This window comes from Poecilia formosa, unplaced genomic scaffold (genome assembly GCF_000485575.1).
Source record: "Poecilia formosa unplaced genomic scaffold, Poecilia_formosa-5.1.2 Scaffold122, whole genome shotgun sequence".
NCBI lineage: Eukaryota > Metazoa > Chordata > Actinopteri > Cyprinodontiformes > Poeciliidae > Poecilia > Poecilia formosa.
Genome location: NW_006800061.1, coordinates 960,092 through 984,014, shown reverse-complemented (window position 1 = coordinate 984,014; position 23,923 = coordinate 960,092). Strand labels below are relative to the sequence as shown.

General features: G+C 39.7%; 1 protein-coding gene across 1 annotated transcript; it reads right to left on the bottom strand.

The window, feature by feature from the left end:
• Positions 1 to 1,296: 1,296 nt before the first annotated feature.
• Positions 1,297 to 22,040, bottom strand: stum (stum, mechanosensory transduction mediator homolog). Its single transcript, XM_007561016.2, has 4 exons — positions 21,048 to 22,040; positions 7,012 to 7,194; positions 4,216 to 4,224; positions 1,297 to 2,142 (listed from the first exon to the last, which is right to left on the bottom strand). The coding sequence occupies exons 1-4, from the start codon at positions 21,256 to 21,258 to the stop codon at positions 2,108 to 2,110; spliced, it is 438 nt and encodes a 145-aa protein (XP_007561078.1). The 5' UTR covers positions 21,259 to 22,040; the 3' UTR covers positions 1,297 to 2,107.
• Between the last annotated feature and the right edge of the window lie 1,883 nt (positions 22,041 to 23,923).

The window sequence follows — 23,923 nt, the reverse complement described above, 5'->3', positions numbered from 1 at the left end:
TTGCATATAAACACTGTACAACATAAAAAGACATAAAAACTTAGTTTTATATATAACAACGCAGTATCATTGAAAAGGCATTTGGTTAAAAATACAGATGACACATGAAAGGTGCAGGAACCGAACCTGAAATATTCACATTGAGTTTGATGCAGCTGACACAATTACTAATTTAATCATTACGTTTTACAGCCGTTTTGTCTTCACATCTTATGTTACAGTGGCAGGAAGCAATATCTGTTAATGCCAGTTTTAAAATGACACTATGCTTTGACCAAATGAAGGAACTCTGTGTACAAACACACTTTGAATAAAACACTAGTAAATTTCAATACATTCACACAGTTGCTGTGTGTTAATTGGAGTAGTTACAACTCCATCCGATCCGATGAGTTGGAAAGCAGCAAGCTGTGATAATCTGTGTCCACTGTGAATCACATTATTCTCAGCTTGTATATAAATTTAAAAAGAAGAACAGACTATTATCTGGAATACATTTGCTAACCCAAACTTTCACTTGGCTCGAGTCAGCTCATGCTTGACCTTCTCTGAGCACACTTTACATATTTTTAAAACATTTTCAGCAAACGAGCTCACAGAGGTTTTGACTTAATGCGTTCCTTTTGATCGCAGTCGAGCCAAAGTGACCCAGTGGCTCACTTACTCAAAAATAATAAACAAGTTGGTATGAATATGAGGCCGATCCAGATCCAGGAGTTATTAGCTTTTAACCCTGGCCTGGCTCCGGATCCTGGAGTTTTTACTGCTCAGGTTTGGGGAAGCTATTTGGTTTCAGGGTTAAATGCTAACTTTGACTTCTGATAAAGTTCCTGGAAACAAGCCAGCGATGCGGTCTGCTATCTGGTGACCATGAGAAAGCTCTTGTTCAGAGCAGCGGTTCCAAGGGAACCTTCTGGTGGATGATTGAGGTTTTTCTCACTTTTAACCCGATTCCCTCTCAGATTCCTTTGCTGGTACTGTTCCACTTTCAGTCTCCAACATTGGGAGTGTTTTATTTATGACAGTGCAGACTTGTAACTAGCCGCAATCTCTCAAGGTTTAGTCTTTTCTTCAAAGTGACAGACGGGGTTGTGGCCACGTCAAGCGCAATGAGCCGCTATTTTAAGACTTGCTAATTAGATTTGAAGCTTGAATAATGTGTAAAATCCCATTGGCACAGATTTACACATTTAGGATGTGTGAAGATTCAAATGAGGAAAGATGAACTTTTATAAACAAGCATATTTTAACTAGCAAATATCCTTAGCAAACATCTTTGTAATGTATTTATTTAAAAAAAAAAAAATAAAGAGTGGAGTTTTAAATAAAAATATTTGAGAAAGGTGTGTTTGTTTGGTAATGCATTGAGTTCATGCTAGCCCTTTCTGTAAAGTGCTAGCATTAATTTGTGCTAACAAAGTATCCACCACTGGCTGTTTGTTTGCCAATGAATATTTCATTTCTTTTAATCATAATAACAATGAAAGCACTAAGAGATTCTTAAGCAGGGGTGAAATTTAATGGGGAGGTTAAAAATATTGCAAGATTTACAAGCAAAAGATGCTCATGCCCTAGCTTGTGCTAACCTACAGCTCTATAAGCGGAGAGTAAACCTCTTAAGAGAAACCAAAGATAATGTGACACATAGCTGCTCAGCTTCCAGTTCAGCAGTGGAAACAACGATTTGGCCTTCTGTCAACTTTCACAAACAGCTTATGATCATAATGTTGTTGTTGGATTTACAATTTCACTGGATTTTCACAATTTTTTCAAGCTAATGCTGAAGTCATACACTAGCCAGCAATTATTCCTTTTTGACAAAAACAAAAGCCAAGGAAAACATTTCTCTCTAAGATAAAACACAATGATCTTTTTTTTTTAAATGTCCAAATTCTTTTTAAATATAAACACAAATGCAGTCTGGTATCGACCATATCAGCAGCCAGCCATCAGTCAATTCATATCCACTCATTTTGTTTTTATACGTCGCTGCCATACGCTGTTGTCAACTCAATATCAAGTTAAAAGTCGTTAAAAGTTTGCCTTCGTTGCGGTTTTGTTGGGCAAGCTTCATAAGATCCGTCAGCGAATGCGAAAGAAATGCTTCTTAGACATCTTGAGGGATACCTTGGTCTCTACAGCCTGAGGAATCAAGAAACACACACACACAAATAAACTTTGCAGTTTGATATGCAAAGATTACAAGAGACAAAAAGCAGAGACTTGCTATCGCTCAGCGAATTAGAAACTTCTCTCACTTGACTTGTGGGCGTTGAGTCTTCACTTTCAGTTGACCATGAATATGTTAAGTTTGGAGCAGAGGTGGTTCGGATTGTTCTTGAATAATAATTATAAACAGTTTGCTTTCATCTGACGAGGACAGTTTGGGTCAGATGACTGAGAACTGGACACAATTTGGTGATCCGACTGAACATCAAAGCTGGTTTTGGAAACAATGAAGCTGGATAACATTAAGCCTTTCGAGTGACTACTAAAATTTCGTGGACCATACTTAATGGCAAGAAATAGACAAAAAAATGAATTAAGCTGATTCTGCCAATAACCGTCTAAACCAGAATGATGCCAGAAACTTGTCGATTGGTACAAAAAGCATGTGGTTGTAGTGCAACCTTCCAGGGTTATTAAACCAAATCTTATTGGGAATGAAAAAAATCCAATCCCATGACAAACCTCTGACCAGAACAATCAGTAAAAAAACAAACAAAAAAAAACTAATACACATTCAGACTTAACACAACAAATTTCTCTTATTCAGAGTGCCAAACAGAGGAAAGGTTGTGAAGATAGTGGGTGGTTGGATGTGTGAAATATTGCAGAAGCAGCAGTGACAGCAGACTCCAAGTCGGTTTTTGGTGAGCAGCGAGTACAAGCATGTAACACAAAAATAAGCAACGTGCTGACAACTTCTGCACAAGAGTGACAAAAAAAGGGAGTTTTGGAACCGAGTTTGCGCCCAAGAACTTGTTTTGTTGGCAGAGTCAAGCCGGGCTTTCTGAGGGAGCTTTGCTTTAGTAGGTGCTGTAGTCAGTGTGGGAGACATCTGACTAAATCCATTCATTTCATTTTCCGTTACATTGGACTAGTTGCCTCGAAGGTTAAAACACTGAGAGGCCAGAGTTGTTGCAACAAAGACACGCATACTGTTTTTGAAATCTTAAATTGTAAGTTTTGGTGACATCAAACACAGTTTTTGGAGCTGCACACAGCAAACAAGCAGGGATCTGATTTAATCTGCTTGAGGGAAACAAAAGCTCAGACCGTTTACATAGCAAAATATTCCACTGTAAAACTCAAATCTTATATAAGTGCATGTTTGTTGTCAGAGAAAGAGATAAATTATGTTTTGCGGTATGGATGCCGAGTGTTTCACTGTGTTGCTTTGATACAACATTAACATTTTTAATATATTAAATATATATTGCCAGCATGTAGATGGTGATGAATGTTACATTTTCATCCAAACTTGTTGAGGAAAAATAATATTTGGTTAGAAGCTAAAACAGATCTTGAGGCGGATAAGCAGCAAAAACTCACACTTAAACGAACTGTGAGTTCGATTGCGTCTCACATTACCATGTCCATTGTGAATGCAATGACTAGTTTTATATAATGAGGGCCAAAGAAGATTAACAACAATCACAACTGTTGAAATTTAAATTTCATTGGTTTATAGTCCTTTTTGATGAGATATAAGGTGAAGTTCCACAGAGACCGTTGTTTTCTCCAAGGTGTTTGGACAAAAATAAACTAAATGCTAACGTCCTGTCCATACGAACTAACAAATTAACATATGTTTATTGTTTATTCATGGAGTATAAGACTTAAAAAGCTGCTCTTTCATTCTTTTACACTTCTGATTTTTCTGTCAGACCAAATTACAGGTGAAGAACCAAATGATCAGCACATGCGTATTGTCTGTTATTCACAAAGTCACAAATTTTGTCAGCTTTTGTGCTTGAGGAGGGGAACACTGTGCTACTTGAGAAGTGACTGTGTAATCCGAAAAGCTTCATGACAACAAAGTCTTTGCAATTTGACAACGTGGAGTTTTTCTTTGAGGAATTTTGACAGCTTGTGGAAAATCATTATTAAAAACCGATTCAGAGTTTAGCTTCAAAGTGATTGCGACGCAACTGGTGGGACTTTGGACAGCGAGCGAAGAAAAAAAAACAACAAAACAACAAAAACACTTACCGTCAGAAACTTTCCAAAAGGAGAGCATAGGAAAGAAAAAAAAGAGACAAAGACAAGGTTAGCCATCATTTTTTTAGAACAAAATTGCTGCGTTCTATGTATCCCTTAATCCAGATATATTACATGAGCTACTGAAAGCATTAACAGGAACACAACTCTAGTTTGCCGGATCAATGGCTGAAGAGGGAGACCGAGACTGGGGAATAGAAATGAAGATAAGCAACAGAGGCAGAGGAAGAAAAGAGAAAAGGAGGGGAAGAAAGAATGTGGAGAGATCAAATAGAAACAATTTTCAGATCGGGATGGAAAAGGATCAGTAGGGGAAAATAACACCGAAATCATTACATACATGAAGAGAGAGAGAACATGAAAAGAGATATGGAGGCTGATCAAGAGAACAGGAAAACTGATAAAAATCCAATATTTCCGATTGAATTGCTGGAGGCAAAATAAAAAAAGGAGTGCAGCTGAAAGAGAGCACCAACTCCCAAAGCCGCAGAGACTTGTGCTGTAATATTGATCTGACAATTAATCCTCTACCCAAACATGCGTAAACGAGTTCAGCTCGAAAAGCCCTGCTAACCAGAAAACACAACAGAAATACCCAGCAGCGCTGCTGCTGCAGCCAGCAGAAAGCAGAAATTTCAGCAGCGACGGTCGAGGAAGACAAGAACCCGGAGGCCTGAAAACCAGTAGGGATCTGTGCACAAAAACACACCGGGGGGTGCTGGCTCCAAACAGACACTCAACGTTCACAGCACTGCGAACACACACACACACCGTCTTCCGGGCTTGTGTGTGTGAGCTGATGCGCTTTGATCGCACACAGGCAGGAACCTCCTCACATGTGCACACTCATGCATGCTCACAAAGGAGGCAGTTCTGCACTAATTTGAAGGCTGCCTCGGCTCACTGGGGGGGATAGAGACTCGTTCTGTGTGCTGCAGCCAGTTCAGGCGTCACTCCTGAAGAAGAAGAATACATTTCATGACAGAGAAGAAGGAGGTGAAATTTGCCCACCTTCCCATCTCTGTTCGACAAGCTCTTGCATCTGATGTTTATAAATAATGCAAGATATCTTGAATACATGTGGGTTTTTAAGTGGATTTATATTATTTTGGTGATATTGCTACCAAAGAACAGGAGTGGTGTAATTCAGATTTTTTATTTATTTTTTGCCATGGATAAATCCCAACAATCAAAACAAATATCCATCGCTTCAGTAATAGAAGTGAGCATTTTAATCAGTTAGCATGTTGTTTTCTATTCATTTTAGCATTTTTGAATTACTTGCGATTCCTATTTTGTTCCAATACGACTCCTTCTTGCTTAAAAAAGTGGGTTTATCTTTCCAGCTACAATAGCATCATTTATAATCTCGACCTCATTAGAAAGCTGAACCACGTGAGATGATTACAGAGTGAAGATATGTGTTACTGTGTCGCAGTGGAGTAACCCGGAAACCATATTGCTCAAAATCAAAACCGCTGACGTAAACACAGCCCGTCTACGAACCTGTAGAGGAATATTCACAAAGAAACTGCTCAAGTCTGGATGCTATTCTTCTCAAATAACATTGTTTTCAGCTCATTTTGGTTGCTCAATCTAAAGGTTTTTTTCCTTGTAAAGACGTGAAGTTTGACCCTAAGCACAAGGCAGCAGCTCATCGCCACGTCCGTTGTTCTGTCAGATCAGCATACGTTGTCAGATAAGTCATACGCTTAGCTCAGACATGTATACGCAGTCATTACCATATGATTTTATTTAATCAGCAACATAGAATCATGACGTAGATCATCATACACTTTGTTATTAACAGCTGTATGGCATCCTGACTTAGCGGATAAGTAGGTTAATGAGTTTTACACGGGCCTGTGTTGTAGTTGACTGCAGCTGCAGCCAGACCTGCTTTAAATACACTTTGAAACCACGACAACGCATGTATATCTATCTAGTTATCATGTTATATAATATTATAAACAATTTAATGACTTATTTTCGTCATAACTTCTTGCGTAAACTGAACTGACAACACCACTGACGGTCGGACTTCTTAATGCGCATGCGCGGGCATGCGTACTCACTGCATGTATGCTATCCTGATCATAGACATTAATACGTATTTATGTCTATGATCCTGATAGCGTATGGCTATCTGATAGAACACCGTCAAGCAGTCAGATTCAAGAAAATGGAGACGCGATGCCTGCACATATATATATCTGAAAAGCTTGCATGGTCCAGAGGGAAGTAAATCCCAAAAATAGCACACCATGACAGGAGCGTGTACCCTTCACTCTAAAACTCTCTGTCACCTTCATCACCTTCACCAGCTCCCCTGAGGGGCTTCAGGTGAGAATATTAGAAACTGTTGCATTTAGTTAAACAAATGAGTTTGAATAAGGGTAGACCTAAGTAGAATGCATTGGCCTTTTTTGTGCTTTTGTTACGAATTTAACCGAATTGCAAAAATAAAAAAAAAATTATAATTGATCCTTTTCAGACGGATCATTTTCAGATTGGCATATGCTGGGCGTACTGACTGTGAAACAGGAAAAGCATGAAAACAAAGCACCAATCTAAAACCTAGCTAGTTCTAGAAATGCTAAACGTTTTGGACAAGGAGGACGTAGGAGGGCACAAACCACCAAATCAGCTCCCGAGTCAACATTTTACCTAAAAGGAAAACATGTTTAACTTATTAGAAAAAAAAAAGGAAAAGTTGACACTAAAATCACTCAAAGGGAAACTGTAGAAGAGAGAGGGAGCAGAGGGCAGATAAATGCAGCTACTGACTCGCCAGGATGACCATGTCCATCCCCCAGAAGATGCTCATGATCCATCCGACCATTATGACAGCTGTCAGGATCTGGATGAGGGCAGCCGCCATGTTGAGCCAGAACACGCAGCACACGCCTCTCTCTGAGATCAGCTCGCTGCGTGCGCCGCACAGCACGGTGAACGCAGAGACGAAGGTTCCTGCGACAGAAACAAAGACAAAATCCTAAGCTGCACAGTTTATTTGAAAAAAAAAAAAAAATAAAAAAATAAATAAATAAATAAAAAATAAAAGAACAACAAAAAACGAAGGTAGTAACAGCTGCGATGTCGCCGAAGCAGCCTCACTTATCACTGCCCTGTATTTGGCTCTGTGATATTTGTAGTCTGGCGTGATTAAGGGCTTTTTAAAGTAGTTTTCCACTCTGGTTCATCTCCGGTGAGTTATATCAAACAACTGTCTTCCCTGGGAAATAGACCAGAGCACTCTGATGAAAACAATTCACGAGTTAATGTGAAGTGAAACTCACAGCAGCGCCTGGAGCTGCTCAGGAAGTCTTCTCTATACTCAGCATAATTACTACAGGATAAAAACAACAACAACAAAAAAATAATAAGCAATGGAAATGTAATTAGTTTTTTTAAAAAAAACATTTGGAGTATGATCTAATGTGTTAGCATTCATCTTCTTGACACAAATTTCAGATTTATGAAGTTCATAAAATTTCAAGGATATCTCACAGTCCCCCGACTCTTCTGACTCCGAGCTATGAGACAAGATCACCACACACACACACGCACACGCACACACACACACACACACACACACACACACACACACACAAGTTAATGCAATCACACAGAGCACTTTGTTTGAGGCTGCTGCACTTCTTCTGCTTAGAGTAAGAAGCCTTGTAAAAGTATTTATACCCCTTAGACTTGGTCTGGTTATAAACACAAAGTTCAAAGTGCTTCATTGGGTTTTTGTGTGATAGACCAATTCATATTAAAATGATTTTCATGGTTTTCCTCAGATTCATCTGGAATTGCAGCGTCATGCTGCGCGAATGAACGTCTTCAGCAGGTAAAGAGAAGCCGATCAGAGCTGATGGGAGGATGGACTGAACAAATACCGGACAGTCCTGGACCAGAACCTGTTGAAGGCTGTAAAAACCCTGAGGCTGGGGCAGAGCTTCAACTTCTGCGAGGACCGAACATGGTTAAAATTAAAGCACAGTTGTCTCAGAACGGCCTAGTCAAAGTCTAAACTTGACTCATGTCGGTAAGACTTCAAAAATAACGTTTGGACACATCATGAATCAGTGGGACTGAGTCCGAGCTGCTATGCAAAGAACAATGTGGAAATACTTCAGAGTCCACTTGTTTAAAGCTAGTGGAGACGTTTATAAAAAGCCTGACTGGAAGACTGAATACAAATAAACCACTCCTTTCTAATATTTCGAGAAATTGTAAAATCTACATAGTTTTCATCCTCAGGATGATGGTATATTGTGTAAAATACATAGAAGTCTGTGGTTGAAACTAGATAAAATTAAAAGAAAAAGTTTAGGACGTCTGCATATTTAAAAGAAACTCTACACAGACCCCAGTTAAAACTGTGTAAACATACAGAGGGATTGCAGACCAAGTCACCACGTAAACTGCATTGATTACAAACCACTGGTAGATAAGCACCCAGCTTTAACTGTGATTTTTACATCCACTCAGCTTGCAGCCGCTGTGGCATCGTGTCTCCATTCCCTGGAAGCCTGCAGCCATATTAACCCACCATTGACTGCATGAGCTGAAATAAGGGATCATCTCTCTGGACAATTGTCGTTTTCCTGAATGCACCATCACTCCTCGCCCAGAGCACCTCGGCACATTTATCGCTGCCGCAAACGTTCTGTGCGAACGCGTGTCACACACAAGCCACATTGTTGTATCGCTGTGTTTCCATGACAACACATGCTCACGAACAGCATTTTCCGCGCATAAAGGAATGACTGTTGCTCTTTTGATATGAAGTTAATGGATGATTCTTGGGCTGCCTCTGTGCTTTTCTTTTGGATTATCTCGCCAGCAACAAACTGCATTGGATTTGGCCTTCTTGTGTATATTTGTCCATTTATAGTCATGAATGGGGTTCAGACTAAGCTGGCACAGCAGTCAGACGTCTTAGATTACAAACATCTGACACAGTTTTAGTGTAAACTGTGTTAAACTGCTGAACACTGGGTTTTCTGATAAACATAATCTGTGGCATAAAAAACAGAGTTTTTCCCATATATATTCTTACATATACTTGTGTGTACTTTATGTATTCGAGGTGTTTTCTTGGTACTTTTTCCATTGGAGCAGGTTGGTTAAGATAATTTTTTCCCTTTGTAAAGAAAATCCTAATTGGGTTGGGTCATCTTTGCCTGGATGATCTTAAACGGTGTGATAAAATAAACACACAAAAGTAGAAATCCAAGTGGTTCGATGTATCATTTCTTCTTAGAAGTGCTGCACCAATCGGCTGACAGCCTGTCAGCGTGCTGTCTGGACTTTTACTGCTTAGAACAGGGTGGCTTATGTTAATAAAAACTAATTTATGGATGACTTTACTGAAACGTCAGTAGATGTGGCCACCGTTTCCTACTTGAGTGACAACCTACGATGCTGCGATGTTGCTACGCATTCGTCTGCATTTAAAGTGAGAAGAGACAATCTCAGAAAACCTTGTGATGTTATTGTTAAATTGTGACAACAACATCAGCGTCAGATGCGATAAATCCACATTTAATTCACTCCTCTGTCTCTCGGCTGTCTTTCTGTAGCTTTTTAGCTTTTGTTGTCTTGAAAACCGTCTTGTGTGCCAGGTGTGAACATACAGTGAGACTCCACTCTTTCTAATTAGTTGACAACACAGGAACACCCTTACCCAGAAACACTGCATTTTAAACAGTCCTGTCTTATTAACACTACATGCCCTGATATGTTGGATATTGGATTGGCCAACTCAGGTTTCAGTCTTGTACACACAGGCATTGTGTGATGTGAACACACAAATGTATGAGTGTGTTTGTGTTTTTGTGTGTGTCACAAATAGGAGCCTCAAAACCATAAAGAAGAAAAACATTGTAAAATTTTTTAAAACCGATGATCAGACGTCGTCTTTTTGCGAGGCTGAAAACATTTTTTTTTTCCCCAGAAAATGTTGCTTGTTCAAGGAATTATTTAAAATTTTGAGGATAAAAACTATTATGTGAATAAGTTTTCATGTAGAACACCTTAGTACGTCTGAATTTAAATCTGTCCTTTTGTATCTGAATAAACCACTACCCATACTGAGTCCAAACTCGCTGGTACGCTCAAGCTGTGGTTACGACATTAGCCACAATTTCTCTTGTGAGAATTGTACCAATTCTTAAAAGATTCATATTGTTAATCTGCATTCTAAGTTCAAATGATCAGCTTTAACTAAAAAAATACAGAAGTAATAAATAAAAACAAAGATTTCTTAAAGAAAACATGCGGTACATGTAGCACATCCCTATGAGAAGTCTGGGTATTACAATTGCGAATCAACAATTTCCATTTATTTATTCATATAATCACATTTAGTCATACATAATTAGTGCTTTTCTCCAAAAGAATTACTGTTCTGTGGTTTTCCAAGTTCCTGATTTGAATTCAGGACTGTGTCAGAAGACGTTTACTAAAAATGCAAATCTGCTGCACTTTGTGAGTTTGTTGATCAAAAACATTAAGGAACAAGACATCCTGTTTGTCCGAGGTTAGCAATTCAACAGGAATTATGCAGGTGTACTTTAGTTAGATGTATTTGGTGAAAAATACTTGTAAACAAACGTGATCTCAGCAGTTTAGATTGCTAATCAATGTTTTTTTTTTTTTTTTTAAGCACGGAAAGCTCTTTTTTTAAATGGTAAACTAAAAGGAAAGGAAAGAAAATGACTTCATGTTTGCAGGAAGAATCATAAAATCTTTGACCGTTTTATTATTTTTTTTTATAAATTGAAGCAAATTATTGATCTCATATTTGAAAAATAGCTTTAATATAAAGTTGCACCACCATATTCAAAATAACAAACAGTCCATGCGACTCTTTTCTCGAAGTCAAATCAACATCTCCATTCAGACAATCAACTGATGTCTGGCCGTCGCCTCTTCAAGCTTTTCTGTCTTCCTTCTTTTTGCAAAATCTGAAGTGATTCCTGCAAACGCTGACAGCCACACTGGAAGTGCCAGTGGGCGTCATGGGCATCGCAACTTTGGTCCTTTCCTCCCTGCAAGCTTCGGTTCTTGTCACTTCGGAGGAATTCAAATACCAGGAGGGGAAAAGCCGAACAGGTGGAAGGAAGGAGGAGCGAGAGCGGCCCGGCTGCCAGCTGAATGTTGCTCGTTGGAAATAAGGAAATGCCACAGATCGATCCTGTTCTTGTTAGTTTGACCGCAGATCATTTCTGTGTTTCATTTGAAGCTAGATAAGCAAATAGGGCAGATGCATCAGTCTTTTAAACGAGTGCAGTGAAATCATACCTCAGTCGGCATGCTTTCACCCTTAAATCGCTAAAAGACGTGGGAAAAACACCCGTTGACCTCTTGCATTTGAAGGGCTCAATCTTTCACCTGCGACTCACTTCAAAGCCTCTCACATAAAAGAGCAGCAGGAACACAAAACCGCTCAGATCGGATCTTCGGGTCGCCGAGGCCTCGCCCACCAACAGATGCTCTGGCTGCCTGGCGGAGCCGCCCACTTTCAGACGTGACTGACAGCAAGCTGCATGGTTACGCATCACTTCCATCTGAGCTTTGGCATGCACAACAGGATTTATACGGTCTGGATACTTTCACTTTTTCCTGTCTGGTTTCCAACTTCTGCTCACTCTGTCAGGTACTGATAACACGTGTCGCCTGGCGTTAACGTGTTTATCATCTATTATGTCCACTAGGCAAAGAGAGTTGTGAGTAAAAGCCTTTTCTGTTTTCTTGCTATCTAAAATCGGACATATTGCCTATAGAATTTATTTATTTTTTAGCTATTTCTTTCTCGTCTTTATAAATACAAAAAAGTCAATAAACAAGAAGAATTTTCTCAGCAGTTACTTTGAGACCGGCTCATGGCCACTGGATTTTTATTATTATTATTTTTAGCCAGAAATAGCTTCATGTTGAGGCCTAAGACAACATAACAGGAGCAGGCTAACAAAACAGGAATGCTGCACATTTGAGTGTGTTGCCATGAAAACAAAAATAATGATATTAATGATTGAATTTGCTGCCATGGTGATAAATCAGCACATTAGAGATGGAGGTCAGATCTTGAAACAGAGACTCTAAAGGTTGACATAAATTAAGTTTCAAACTCATGCTGCTATTTTACACGTATCTTTCACGTTCACTTTCTCGGATTAGCGTATATACTTTTTCAACTTGATTGCGGGGGCAACTTACGGGGAAATTTACAATGCAGTATATCTTGTAGACACTCATCATGACAAAAACGGATCCACAAACCAAGGGGAAAGGGTAATTGAGCAAATGTGGCAGAAGTAAATTCATCCATCCATCCATTTTCTGTACACCCTTGTCCCTTAGTGAGGGCGGGAGAGAAGTAAATTCAAACATACAGAATATAAACCAATATGGCAACACCTTACTAGCAATAACAAACAGAGAAATGAGATGAGACCTGCTGAGCATAAATAAACTGGAACATGATCGAAACACCAACAAAAATCTAAATCCTTAAGGATCCTACAAGTTAAAGAGATATACATACATTTGGTTCAAGTAAAAAGTTTTGCAAATTGTCTCCTTAATGAATATTGCAACCTTTTCTGATGCATCCTCACTTCACCTTCAATATAATAAATGCTCACAAGGGATCAATTTGAAATCAAAATATTTGTGCATTAATTGCATTAGTTCTGCTCCAGCCAGAAACCTCTGGCTTATATTCACAAACCATGTATTTGAATGTATTTTGTATTTTGTTTTGACCGAAAGACTGCTAAACTTTTATGTTATTTAGTTATGATTTCTTTATTATCTGTTCCCACTTCTTCCTATTTCAAATCGCTCTTCAACTGCGTAGGGAAGTACAGTGGATGAAACGTTTTAAGAATGGATTTTCCTTTTAGAAAAAAAAAAAAAGTCTTTCATAACCAGCGAGGCGAACGTGACGGATGACGTTCAATAATCTACACCAAACTTGAGAAAGCAGCACTAATTTGCTTCAACAGGCTTTTCCTCTGCCTCCCCAGCGCTTCACCAACGCCTCCTCAACTCAGAACAAACCCTTTACCGTCTGCGACACAACCAAGCTGCCACTTGGTGACAATAGTTAGTTACTAGCTTCGCTTCGTTTTGGTCTTTCTCTCTCTGTCCCTATGTCTGTTGTGTTGCAAAAAAAAAAAAGAAGAAAAGAAAATTGCTGTATTTCCTAGGCAAAAGACAGTGACAGGTTGTGTGAAACTGGTGCTGCTTGTATGAAATAGAGAAACACAGCATGCTTGAGTTGTTGCGCAATCCTTTGCAATGCCTGAATTAGACTGTGTTGTGAAAATGGCTTATCTTGTGTGATATCTTTTAAACTTAAACTCAACATTGATAGACTCCAAAGAAAATCTCCCATATTTTTCCTCCAGAGGGATCTCCTTCCCGCCTGTGCTCTTAGCTCCTTTTGTATGTAGCATGTAGGAAAACTGTGAGAGTTCGAATGTGTGCGCCTAGATATTAGCCAGACTTATTACTATAATTACACAGAGAGCTCTACAAGGCACCCACTGCCAGTGTGGGAGGCTAATGACAGAGTGTGAGCGTGTCAAGGACAAAAAGAGAAGAAGACTTAAAGGGAGAGGAAGACGACAAAGACATAAGGAATCTAAACTTATTTCCAAAGGGGGAATTTTCTTTTAGGTAACTTGCAATTGTGCAGGTAAAACAGTTGGTGTTTTTCTTTATGTATGGAGTGCAAGTTTACCAAATCTGTTACGAGGTCTTATACAACTACTCAACATGTTGCTGCAAAAGCAAACTCGGTTTATTTGGAAAATCTGTCAGCTCTCTGCTTGTGTGCATGATTGACACAGAAGGGTCATTTCAGAGAGAGAACAGCACCAACTTCCCACAGTGTGAGCGCAAACTCTGTCATGGTGAAATGTCAACATGAGTCAGTGCATCAACGCACATGACATCAGTCACACACACACACACACGTGCACGCATGGATGCAAAGACATGTGACTGTTGCGTTCCACATGAGACCAATTTACCTGATGTCACTATGGTATTAGAAAGAGCAATGGGAAGGTTCTGTCCAGATAAATCTCAGCAGAGCTTGTTGTTCAGCTTACATTTCCAATCCTACCAGTTTGTGTAATATCCACTATTTGTTATGTCTGCTGATTGAAAGGACACTCTGTGGATCTGGTAAGGTAAACCTGTAGCTGCCTGAGCGTCACGTCATTAAAAGTCTGATGTCGGAACAAAAAGCTGCCTTAAGCCTCCTGCTAAATAAAGAACTCCTGCTGTGCAAGTTGCATGTTTTCCACTAATTGGGCGCTGATGTTGCAGCAGGTTATTTTGCTGTGGGAATGTATTTTTCTCCTCTTCATACAAACCAAACACAATAGGTGACAATCTAGAAAAACACAAAAGAGAATGTGAAAGCTCCCTCTCTTTTCCGTTTAGGTTGTCACATCTCAAACTCGATCTTGATTCTAAAACCACAGCCTGAAAAATTAAGACAATAAGAGCTATTAGACGCTGTGATTAAGTGCCTCTCTAAAACTCAGAACCTGCTTGCTTGAAATAAACTAATTCAACATGTTTCTTGATCTCAGCGCGTGCCGCCGATATTGAGCTAATCAGCACACGGTAAAAATAGCTGAACATTTGTCATTTGATGGCCACTCCCGAGGTGACAAAGAAATGCAAGAGCAGACGGTTTAAAATGACCCCGAGGAGCCGCGCAGCTTGATGCTGATTGGTTCATTTCTGATCTGGTTCAAAGGATTGTGCTTTTAGGGAGCCAACATACTCAGTCACATTCTTAAATCCAAGTCCTCTGTTCGTCGAGAGTGACAGCATGATTTGGTCTAAGAAGGCTGGCTCAAGCACATGGCTCTAATTACAAGAAAAACTGAATTGGAGGTGGGGTGCTGGGGTTCTGGAGCTAATGAGTGACATCAACACTACCCTGTCCCATCCCACCCTCCATACACAAACACACACACACAGCGGAGGGATGATTTAATGTTATTGGAGATTAACAGTCCGAATCTGAGCTGTTAACCACACCACTCATGTTTGACATCAGCCGAACCCACTTCAGCTGCCAACGTGAAGTCGATTTAAGACCCGTAATTAATTTACTTTTCATCAACTTTCCCTTCAAAAATGTCTCAATTGCTTCCTGGAAATTACGGCTTAGACGGCAACAAGCGAGAGCAAGCGGTCGTTCTCCTCCCCCAGAAGCCAACGTGAAGTGATTGATACGCACAGATGGGTTCCTGTTGAGCAGCGTATCCCCTGCGTTGCAACGCCTAGCATAGCACCTGCTAGACCGCAAATAAACACTTTCAAATTCTCCACGAAGAAGCAAAGACTCTTAAGCCAAACACGCACACGCACACACACACACACACACACACACACACACACACGCACACACACACACGCACACACACACAAGTTCTAGCCTGTTAATGCCTCAGGATTCAATTAACAGAGAACGAAAGCGTAATCGTCAACTCAGAAACACTTGTTAATTCTGACCAGAGCGAGAGTCTCTGCTCGGCTTTGTTGTCGGTTATTAATGTGTTAAAAACTGTGCTAATAACCGTGTTAATTTCTGTCTTCTGCTGCTTCCTGTTTTCGGAGCAGAAGAGAGGCAGCTGAATGAGAGTTAAATCAATCACCAAGACTCCTGTTGTGTAATATCTATCATATCAACAAGAGGGAAACACTGGGGACTGTTGCCTGTTTGGGTTTCTCAGAAATTTGATATTCGGTTCCATTTCCACAAAAACTTTCGGGAAATAATCTGTTTATCTAATTTTCCCATATTATTATTATTTTTTTAACTGTCATTCGCTGAGAGTTATATTGAATCAGTTTGCAAAGAATGTTGATTATTTATCAAAGATGAAGTAATAGCTTCATCTTGTGACAATTAACTGGATTATGTGTATTGAAAGTATGTTTTGATAATAACATCTGCCTCCTTCTTACGTTGGTCAAAGAAATCTGCTTTGTTTCCTGACAGTTCATGGAAAAGGTACCAGTTTTGTTCCCGCACCAAGTTAGGGGCAGAACTGCTCTAGAGGAAGAATGGGATAATCCTTGGAACAGAGCGTTCGCTTTTATTACTAAAGAGGACAGGGCAGGCCGCTTATAAAGAGTCAGGGATAACAAGGCACAGAGGAAAAGAATGTAGAGTTGAGTAAACTGGGAAACATCACAACAAAAAACAAAATGACCATAAAAGAAATTCCAAATATTTTCATGATGTGCGAAAGCAGTGTTTCTAATCTGCTGCATGCAAGTCTGGATAAGAGGGAGAAGCTGGTAAGAACCAAAACATGGAGACGCTATGGGGCAGGAAACTCAACACAGAGCAGAAGTTCAAGATGGTAGAAATCTGACTAATAGATAAATGAGATTACTTTCAAAAGGGGAAAAAATACTGGGAGCAATATTAGGAACTAATTTGCAAAACACAAGTCTGCACTGCATGCAGCTGAAGCAGATTTACGAGTCTGTATAAAAATACTAATAATACGTTTTAATCAATTAAAGACAATAAATCAGGTTGAATCTTTTTGGTTTTATGTTATATAGAATAACCAAATTATTTCATTTTTTTTCCCTCTGAGAATCAAAATCGGGAGGGAGTCAGAAATTAAAATGAACTAAGACGATTGCACCTTTAAACAACTCTAGGTGAAGCCTAGATGATGACGTCATGGCTTTGCGAGCTTCTCATGGGGGCAAACACTTTTTAAAAACAGCACCTCAAACACACTGCCTCTGTTCCCATCATGTAAAAAAATCAGAATAAACTAGGTAGGATATTAAGAAAACGACTTCGACACGTCTTAATCGTCTGTGAGTACCACTTCTAGATATCTGAAGGCGCCCCATTCATCTGTTCAAATAATTATATGGACGAGAATGTCCAGTAATTACACTGTTCAGAAAAAGGTGGATTTTTGTCTGTGTCTCGAGGATGAAATGTTCTTGTGAAAAATTGGAATATCAATCCAAGAGCTAAAGGACAAGACCTTCTGAAGATGCTGGTTGAAACTGTGTCACTCGGTGAGGAAGAAGTCGTTGCTCCAAAGGCAAAATGAAAATTTGGCTTGGAGTTTGCACGTCCATGCAGAGACAAAGTTCTTCATTTTTGAAGATATGCCAAGTTTGTGGTCTGATGAAACTGACCTTGAAGTGTTTGATCGCAATGACCATTGTTACACTTCACAAAACAGATAGCATGACGAGGGACAACATCCTGTGGGAATATTGAAGCAGCATCTTAATGGAAGTTAAGGCATGCCAAGTAATTAGTTACAATGTGGCTTACGGACAATAACACCGACGTTTTAAGAGTATCCCACACAGCAGCCCTGAATCCTACAGAAGATTTACGGGCAGAGCTATAAGTGTGTGTCCAAACCTGACTCATTTACTGCTGCTCTGTTGGGAGGAATTGAAAGAAGCTTAGAATAACACTAAATGCTACATAAATGAATTTATACTTCATAATTTAAATCAGGTTTTTGAAAAAAAAAAGCATAAATATTCCCTTATTATTCTTGCATTTAGTAAATGGAAATAATTTCAGAAATCCTCACTTATCTATTACCAGAATGTTTTGCTTAATTAAAAGACCGTGAGGAAACAAGGTGTGAATTTTTATCCTGTGTTTCTGGTTCAGCTGTTCTGCACCCCCATAATTTTAAACGGTTCACATCCCTCATAATTAATTTTCTTTTAATTAGTAACCTCTAGATACATTTGATTATTTTTATTTTTATTTTTTTTGACGTATGAGTGACCTTAAAACTGCAACCTGTGTTTTCCACAAAACAATACCAGCGTCCCGGATGCTGTGCCACAAATTTATCCTAATTTGTTGCACCTGTGCATGAATTCCTGCAGGGGGTGGCGACCGGCTCCGGTTATCATCCAAATTTAATCACACTCTTCCATTATGATGATGATGATGATGATGATGATTATTATTATTATTATTATTATTATTATTATTTTGGCCTCAAATTGGATAGAGAACGATACGCTGTTTTCAGTCAAAGTCAATTAGAGCCAAACGGCCATGACACATATACACACAAGCACACACACGCGCGTGCACGCAATTTTAGTCATCGTTGTCATGGCAACTAGCCCCAGCTATTCAATGAAATGTCAAAGCATTCAGGCAACAAAAAAAGAAAAAAAAAGAAACCCTGCACGCACACACACTCACTGTGTGAGCAAGAAGCTTTAGACACACCGAGGTGAAGCGTCGCCTTGATGCCTTCAGACGGCATCTGGGACAGAGTCAGACGGTATTTATGTCAAAAAGTGACTTTCAGAGCAGATTGAGAATTATAAAAGGAAAAAAAGAACAGTTTATTAAAGCTGAATAATATTCAGTGAAAACAGACAAATATGATGCCAAGAAAAATTCTCAGTTTTTTTCTCCATTCTCTATTTTTTTTTTCTGAATAACTGCTTCAAAGTAAGGAAAAAAAAAAAAAAAAAAAAAAAAGTAATTTTAGGGGGTCAGAGGGGAGGGGTTGTTACAAATTTCTTATAAAGGAATTATTCTAGCTCACCAAGCTTTGCTCTAAACAAAATGTGGACCAACACATCAGTGAGGATGATGCCACCTGCTGAGACCGTGCATATATTTGTTTGTGGGTCATTAGGGGCCAGATGTTGCTGCGTGTGACGTGACACAAAAAGCAGAGTGACGGATGAAGGATCAGACGGACTTCAGAGAGCACAAAGGGTCCATTCTGTTTCATTCATACCAAGTGAATCAGACTGACTGCATTATGGAGTCTTAATGTTTCACACAACAGACAACAATAATTGATTTTCATTATTTGTTGTTATATCGTTGTTAAAGCCTGTTGCAAATTTTTCTAATTTTTCACGCCTGGTTTCTGTTGAATCATGCTATAAGCAGCATGAAAGGCATAAAAAGACACCTACTTGACCTGATGTTTTCTATTATTACTTATTTCCATTGGCCTGAAAATGGTGGAAATGAAGTAGTGATAAATAAACAGTGAGAAACATAAAGAGAAAAATAATTTCATGTAAATATTCCACAAAAGTGTTAAATTGTAAAAATGGAAACAATTGTCTGCTAGCCTGCCAGTCGGCAGTTGCAGAGTAAAACTCACAGCGTTGCATGGGCTAGTGACTAATCTGGATTAAGAGTCTGATAAAGAGTTCATTCCTCCAAACAGTGCCAAGGTTTGTTGTCTTGATAACAAATGACGAGTCTGCCTACGCTAATGTCGCCCACACTTGACTTGATTTATCCATCCACTGTGAGAATATCGCTGCCATAATGATGACACCAGTGACATTTCTGCTTCGCCCAGATTGTGACACTTTCTAGTTGCAGTGCATTAACACCTGGCAAAGTCAGGTTGTGTTTTCAAACACCTTACACTTTTCAAGAGGTGTGAAAAAGAGCTCTTGCTGCCTTTATCTGCCTTTTCTTACAGGTGTTTCACAGAGATAGAAGCACTCTGGCAAGTTTTTGAACTTGCAAGTCAGGAGTCAAAGGGGAACTTGTGAGAGCATCGTCCAATATGTCTAATGTCCTGGTTTCACAAATATAAAATATGAAGTATTCTAGCTGCAAAAAAGAGTACATTTTGGATCATTTAGATAATTACCCAGGTCTCAACCACTCTAAAAAGGTTTTTTTTTTTCAGATGTGATTAATAATAGAGGTCATACATTTCCATTAGCACTCAAGTATTCAACTTGTGGCATAGACTAATGTGTATAAAGGAAAAGTTTTATGAGTGCCGTTATAATTTCAGTCTAAACCTGATTAGACTTTTACCTAAACGCTTACTTTTTTTTTCTTGTTACAACAGACATTGTTCTGTTTAAGAGTGAATGCCCACTTTATGTAGAATTAAGGTTGATGTGATACAGAGGGTGTTTTCACTTCAGATGGTTCGGAAGACTCGGTTCGACTGTGGACCAGAACTGCTACGTTAGTTGTATTTTCAGCTGATGCCGTTCTCTTTCACAATCCAAACTCTTTGAAAAAGCTGTTCACCTCCTGGCCTGTGGTGGCGCTGCACCAAGAACTAATGAAAGAATCGACATGGAAACCTCTGAACAAGACATGAACGCAACTTCCTTCTTGCACAATATAAACAAAAATGGAGAGACATTGGATTTCAGCAGTTGTAGGATTTCTCTTTTGTTTAGGTAAATGAGCCATTTACCCAAAACGAGTCTAGAGCTAACGCTAGACTCACACGTTTGTTTTGGTTGAGTTTACCCAGAAAACTCTGCACTATAATTCGCTTCCTGCTTTTGGACTAGTGGCACGTTGATGCATACCTCCCCAAACAAACTCGATTTCAAATAAAGCAGACTAACCAGGCCTGGTGTGAACGCAGCCGTAGTCAGGTGACAGGAAGAAGCCGGAATCAAACCTACAACCTTCCAATTGCAAGACAACTACCCACTGAGCCACAGTTGATCCGGAGGCTATAACTACGTGGTCTACGGGTGTAACCAGATAGTTTATAGGCACGAACATAAAGTCTATGCTCTTAACCCCAGGGTTTATGGTAAACCATAGAGTTTATAAGTGTAACCACACAATGTTACACATACAATCTTACTGGCTGTACACATAAACAACGACATCACATGCATGATACCTTCATTCAGTCATTGCAGTGGCAAACAATGATCAACTTCAGCTTTGGCGCTAACTCTTGTAGCGTTAATTTCAGACAGCAGTAGGACAGAAAGAGCGATTTTGAACTCACCAAGCCCAGGTATGAAGGTGTTTAGGAAAAGACAAATGACAGCCACGGGGAAAGGCATTGTGGGTATTGCAGCCCGGAGAGGTCCCTTCTTCTCCCGAACCTCCACCACCACTCCTCCACCAGCCAAGGGGGCCCCAGCCATGGTTTTGGTCCCTAGACTGTCCTCTGTTTTAAGGCGCCCCTGCTCTGTTCCTCCTTCTTTCTGAGCCATCTGTCTTCCCTTCTTTTTCTCTCTTTCACCCAGATGCTAAAATTGTAAATATCTGCGCAAAGCTTTACAACAGCAGCGTGGCAAATATGTGGGAAAATTCAGCTGAAGTCTAAAAACTGTGCATTGACAAGAAGTTCAGTTTACACAGGATCAACTTCAAATTCAACAGCTCACGTGAACAGCTGTCTTTTCAAAGCTTAATAAATAAAAGCATAAATTAGTTGCCCAAAAGCATTTAGAATGTAAAGTAAAAGGGTTAGTGCTTTCCTGAGATTTGTTTACTTCCAGTCAACTTGAAAAACATTCAGCACTTTGCCTTAAAGGTTTTGGGGAGTAAAGAAATATCTGTGAAATTCACGTAACCTGCAAAGGAGGTGATGAAATCTCTTTGAAAAGTGACTTTAAAATTATTTCAGTCAGGAAAAAAGAAAAACGTCTTAAAGGAAGAAAGAGTTTTGCTTTAAAACAGCAAAAATATTCCGCGTTAAGCCATCAGAGGTCAGTGAGCTGAGTCCTTGTAAAACATCTTGCAAGATGCTGATCTGAGATAACTCCTCCTCAGATTGTTGGAATGCTTTTAGAAAAATCCTGTTAAATGTGTATAGCCTCTTTCTCTCTCCCTCTCTTTCCTTCTTTTTTCTCCCTTTGCTTCTTTCTTTCTTTCTTTCTTTCTTTCTTTCTTTCTTTCTTTCTTTCTTTCTTTCTGTGAAATCCTTCTGTCTTATCTAAATCCACCTCTCTTACAGAGAGGAAACCATGAATACAGCTCTGCTTATTTTACTACATCTCCTTCTCACTCACTCTCTCTCTCTCCTCTGACTCTGCTCCTCCCTTGTCTTTCCTCCATTTAAAGAAACAGTACACCCATCCAGTGTTTCACATCAGTGAGGTCACATGCAACAAGCAGTTTAGGTGTATCCGGTCAATGAAGCTAATGCACCCATTGTTTTATGTTTTATGCATCTTAATGTTAAAATATTTATATGTTGTTTGTTTATTGGTTCATAGAGACAAGAGAGTTTCTGTCGTGATCCGTGTTTCTGTGTATTTATTTTAAGGTTTTTCTGTGTTCAGTTTCTGTCCTGAGTCTCTGTTGTTTCTGTGTCTCATTCCTTGATTACCCTCCCTGTGTATTTAGTCCCACCTGTTGTCTCTGTCTCTTGTCGGATCCTCGTCGTACGTCATTTGTCTGCTTGCCACCACAGTCGAACTGTAAAGTCCTGTGTTGGTTCAGCTCTTGTTTTCAGTCCTCTCTTTCAGTTGCTACCGGTAATTAGCTGTGTGCTAACTCTCTGCCGTGCCGCCTGTGTCGGACTGTGTTTGAGCTCTCTTTATTAAATTCATCATCATCTTCATCACTACCTGGGTCGTCTGCGTTCATTCTCGCCACCACCAACCGCACCCCATAACAGTTTCCAGAAATAAGTGAAAGATAATGGAAGGGTAGGATGCAAATGCTCTCAGATTGATCCACATGATCATGAAAATCAATGACCATAAAAACATCTAATGCAACAGGGCTGGTGCTTCTCTCCAGCAACCTTTGGGCGAGAAGCAGACACACCCTGGAGAGATCACCAGTCCGTCACTGGGCAGATCAAACGGTCATACATGCACACACTCGTACCTAAGGACAGTTTGGATTAACTTAACATGGACAGTGGGGGGAAGCCGGAGTACCTGGACAGAGCACATGCATGCACAAGGAAAACATGCAAACGTGAAAAAAAAAAGACCCCAGGCTGGGATTTGAACCCAGGATTTTCATGATGCAAGACAACAGTGGTACCAGCTAAACTACTGAACAGCCCACAGTTCATACAGTTGTTTGAAATTGTTATACTTATCATTATTAAACCGAATCGTTATGTTCTTTTTAAAACAAACAACTGGTCTAAAAAAAAGGGGGGTACACACTCCATTACATATCTTAGCTTCACTGAAGCATCATCTGAACTGATTTCAGCATTCAGTTCTTCTTCAGCAGGAATATATCAGCTCCTACAGATTGATAAAGTGCTATTTTACTGCTACAGTGTCTGACCACACAGAGGAGACACTGAGGAGGAGACACTGAATCTGATCAAACAAGGGATGTTTGGATTTAAGCTCATGGGGGGGGGTAGTTGGTATCAGGAGCTGAAGGGGATCTGGTGTGGAAAGTGTGCATGTGATCATAATTTTGTCAGATCCACACGTTGAAAAATGCCAACGTTGGTTTATATCAGCTCAAAATTTCTGGTCTAAACAATGTTTGGTTGGATATGGGGTGCTAGCTAATTATTGACCGGACGTAAATTAAAGCAATAGAAAACTTTTTCAAGGCACCCCCAGATATATTTTATATTTTGTGCCGGGTTTGTGCGCTCCTTTTCTAATGCCGCCCTGGGCTGTTGCCCATACGGCCCATATGAGTGATGCAAAATAGAAGCAACAGACAGGAGGATTAAAACTAGTATGGAAGAGAAAAGAAAGAAGATGAGAGACGACAGGACGGTCAGAACAAAGACGAAGAGATGTCCAATGTCAATATCTCAGTAATTATTCATGCATCCGCTCTCCCGCATGTAAGACACATGTCTCCGTTTCTTCACCCTGTAGCTCCTTTTAACTCCATGTTCGACTTTCCTTTCGACTCCCCCACTTTTTCACCTCCTCATCTGTC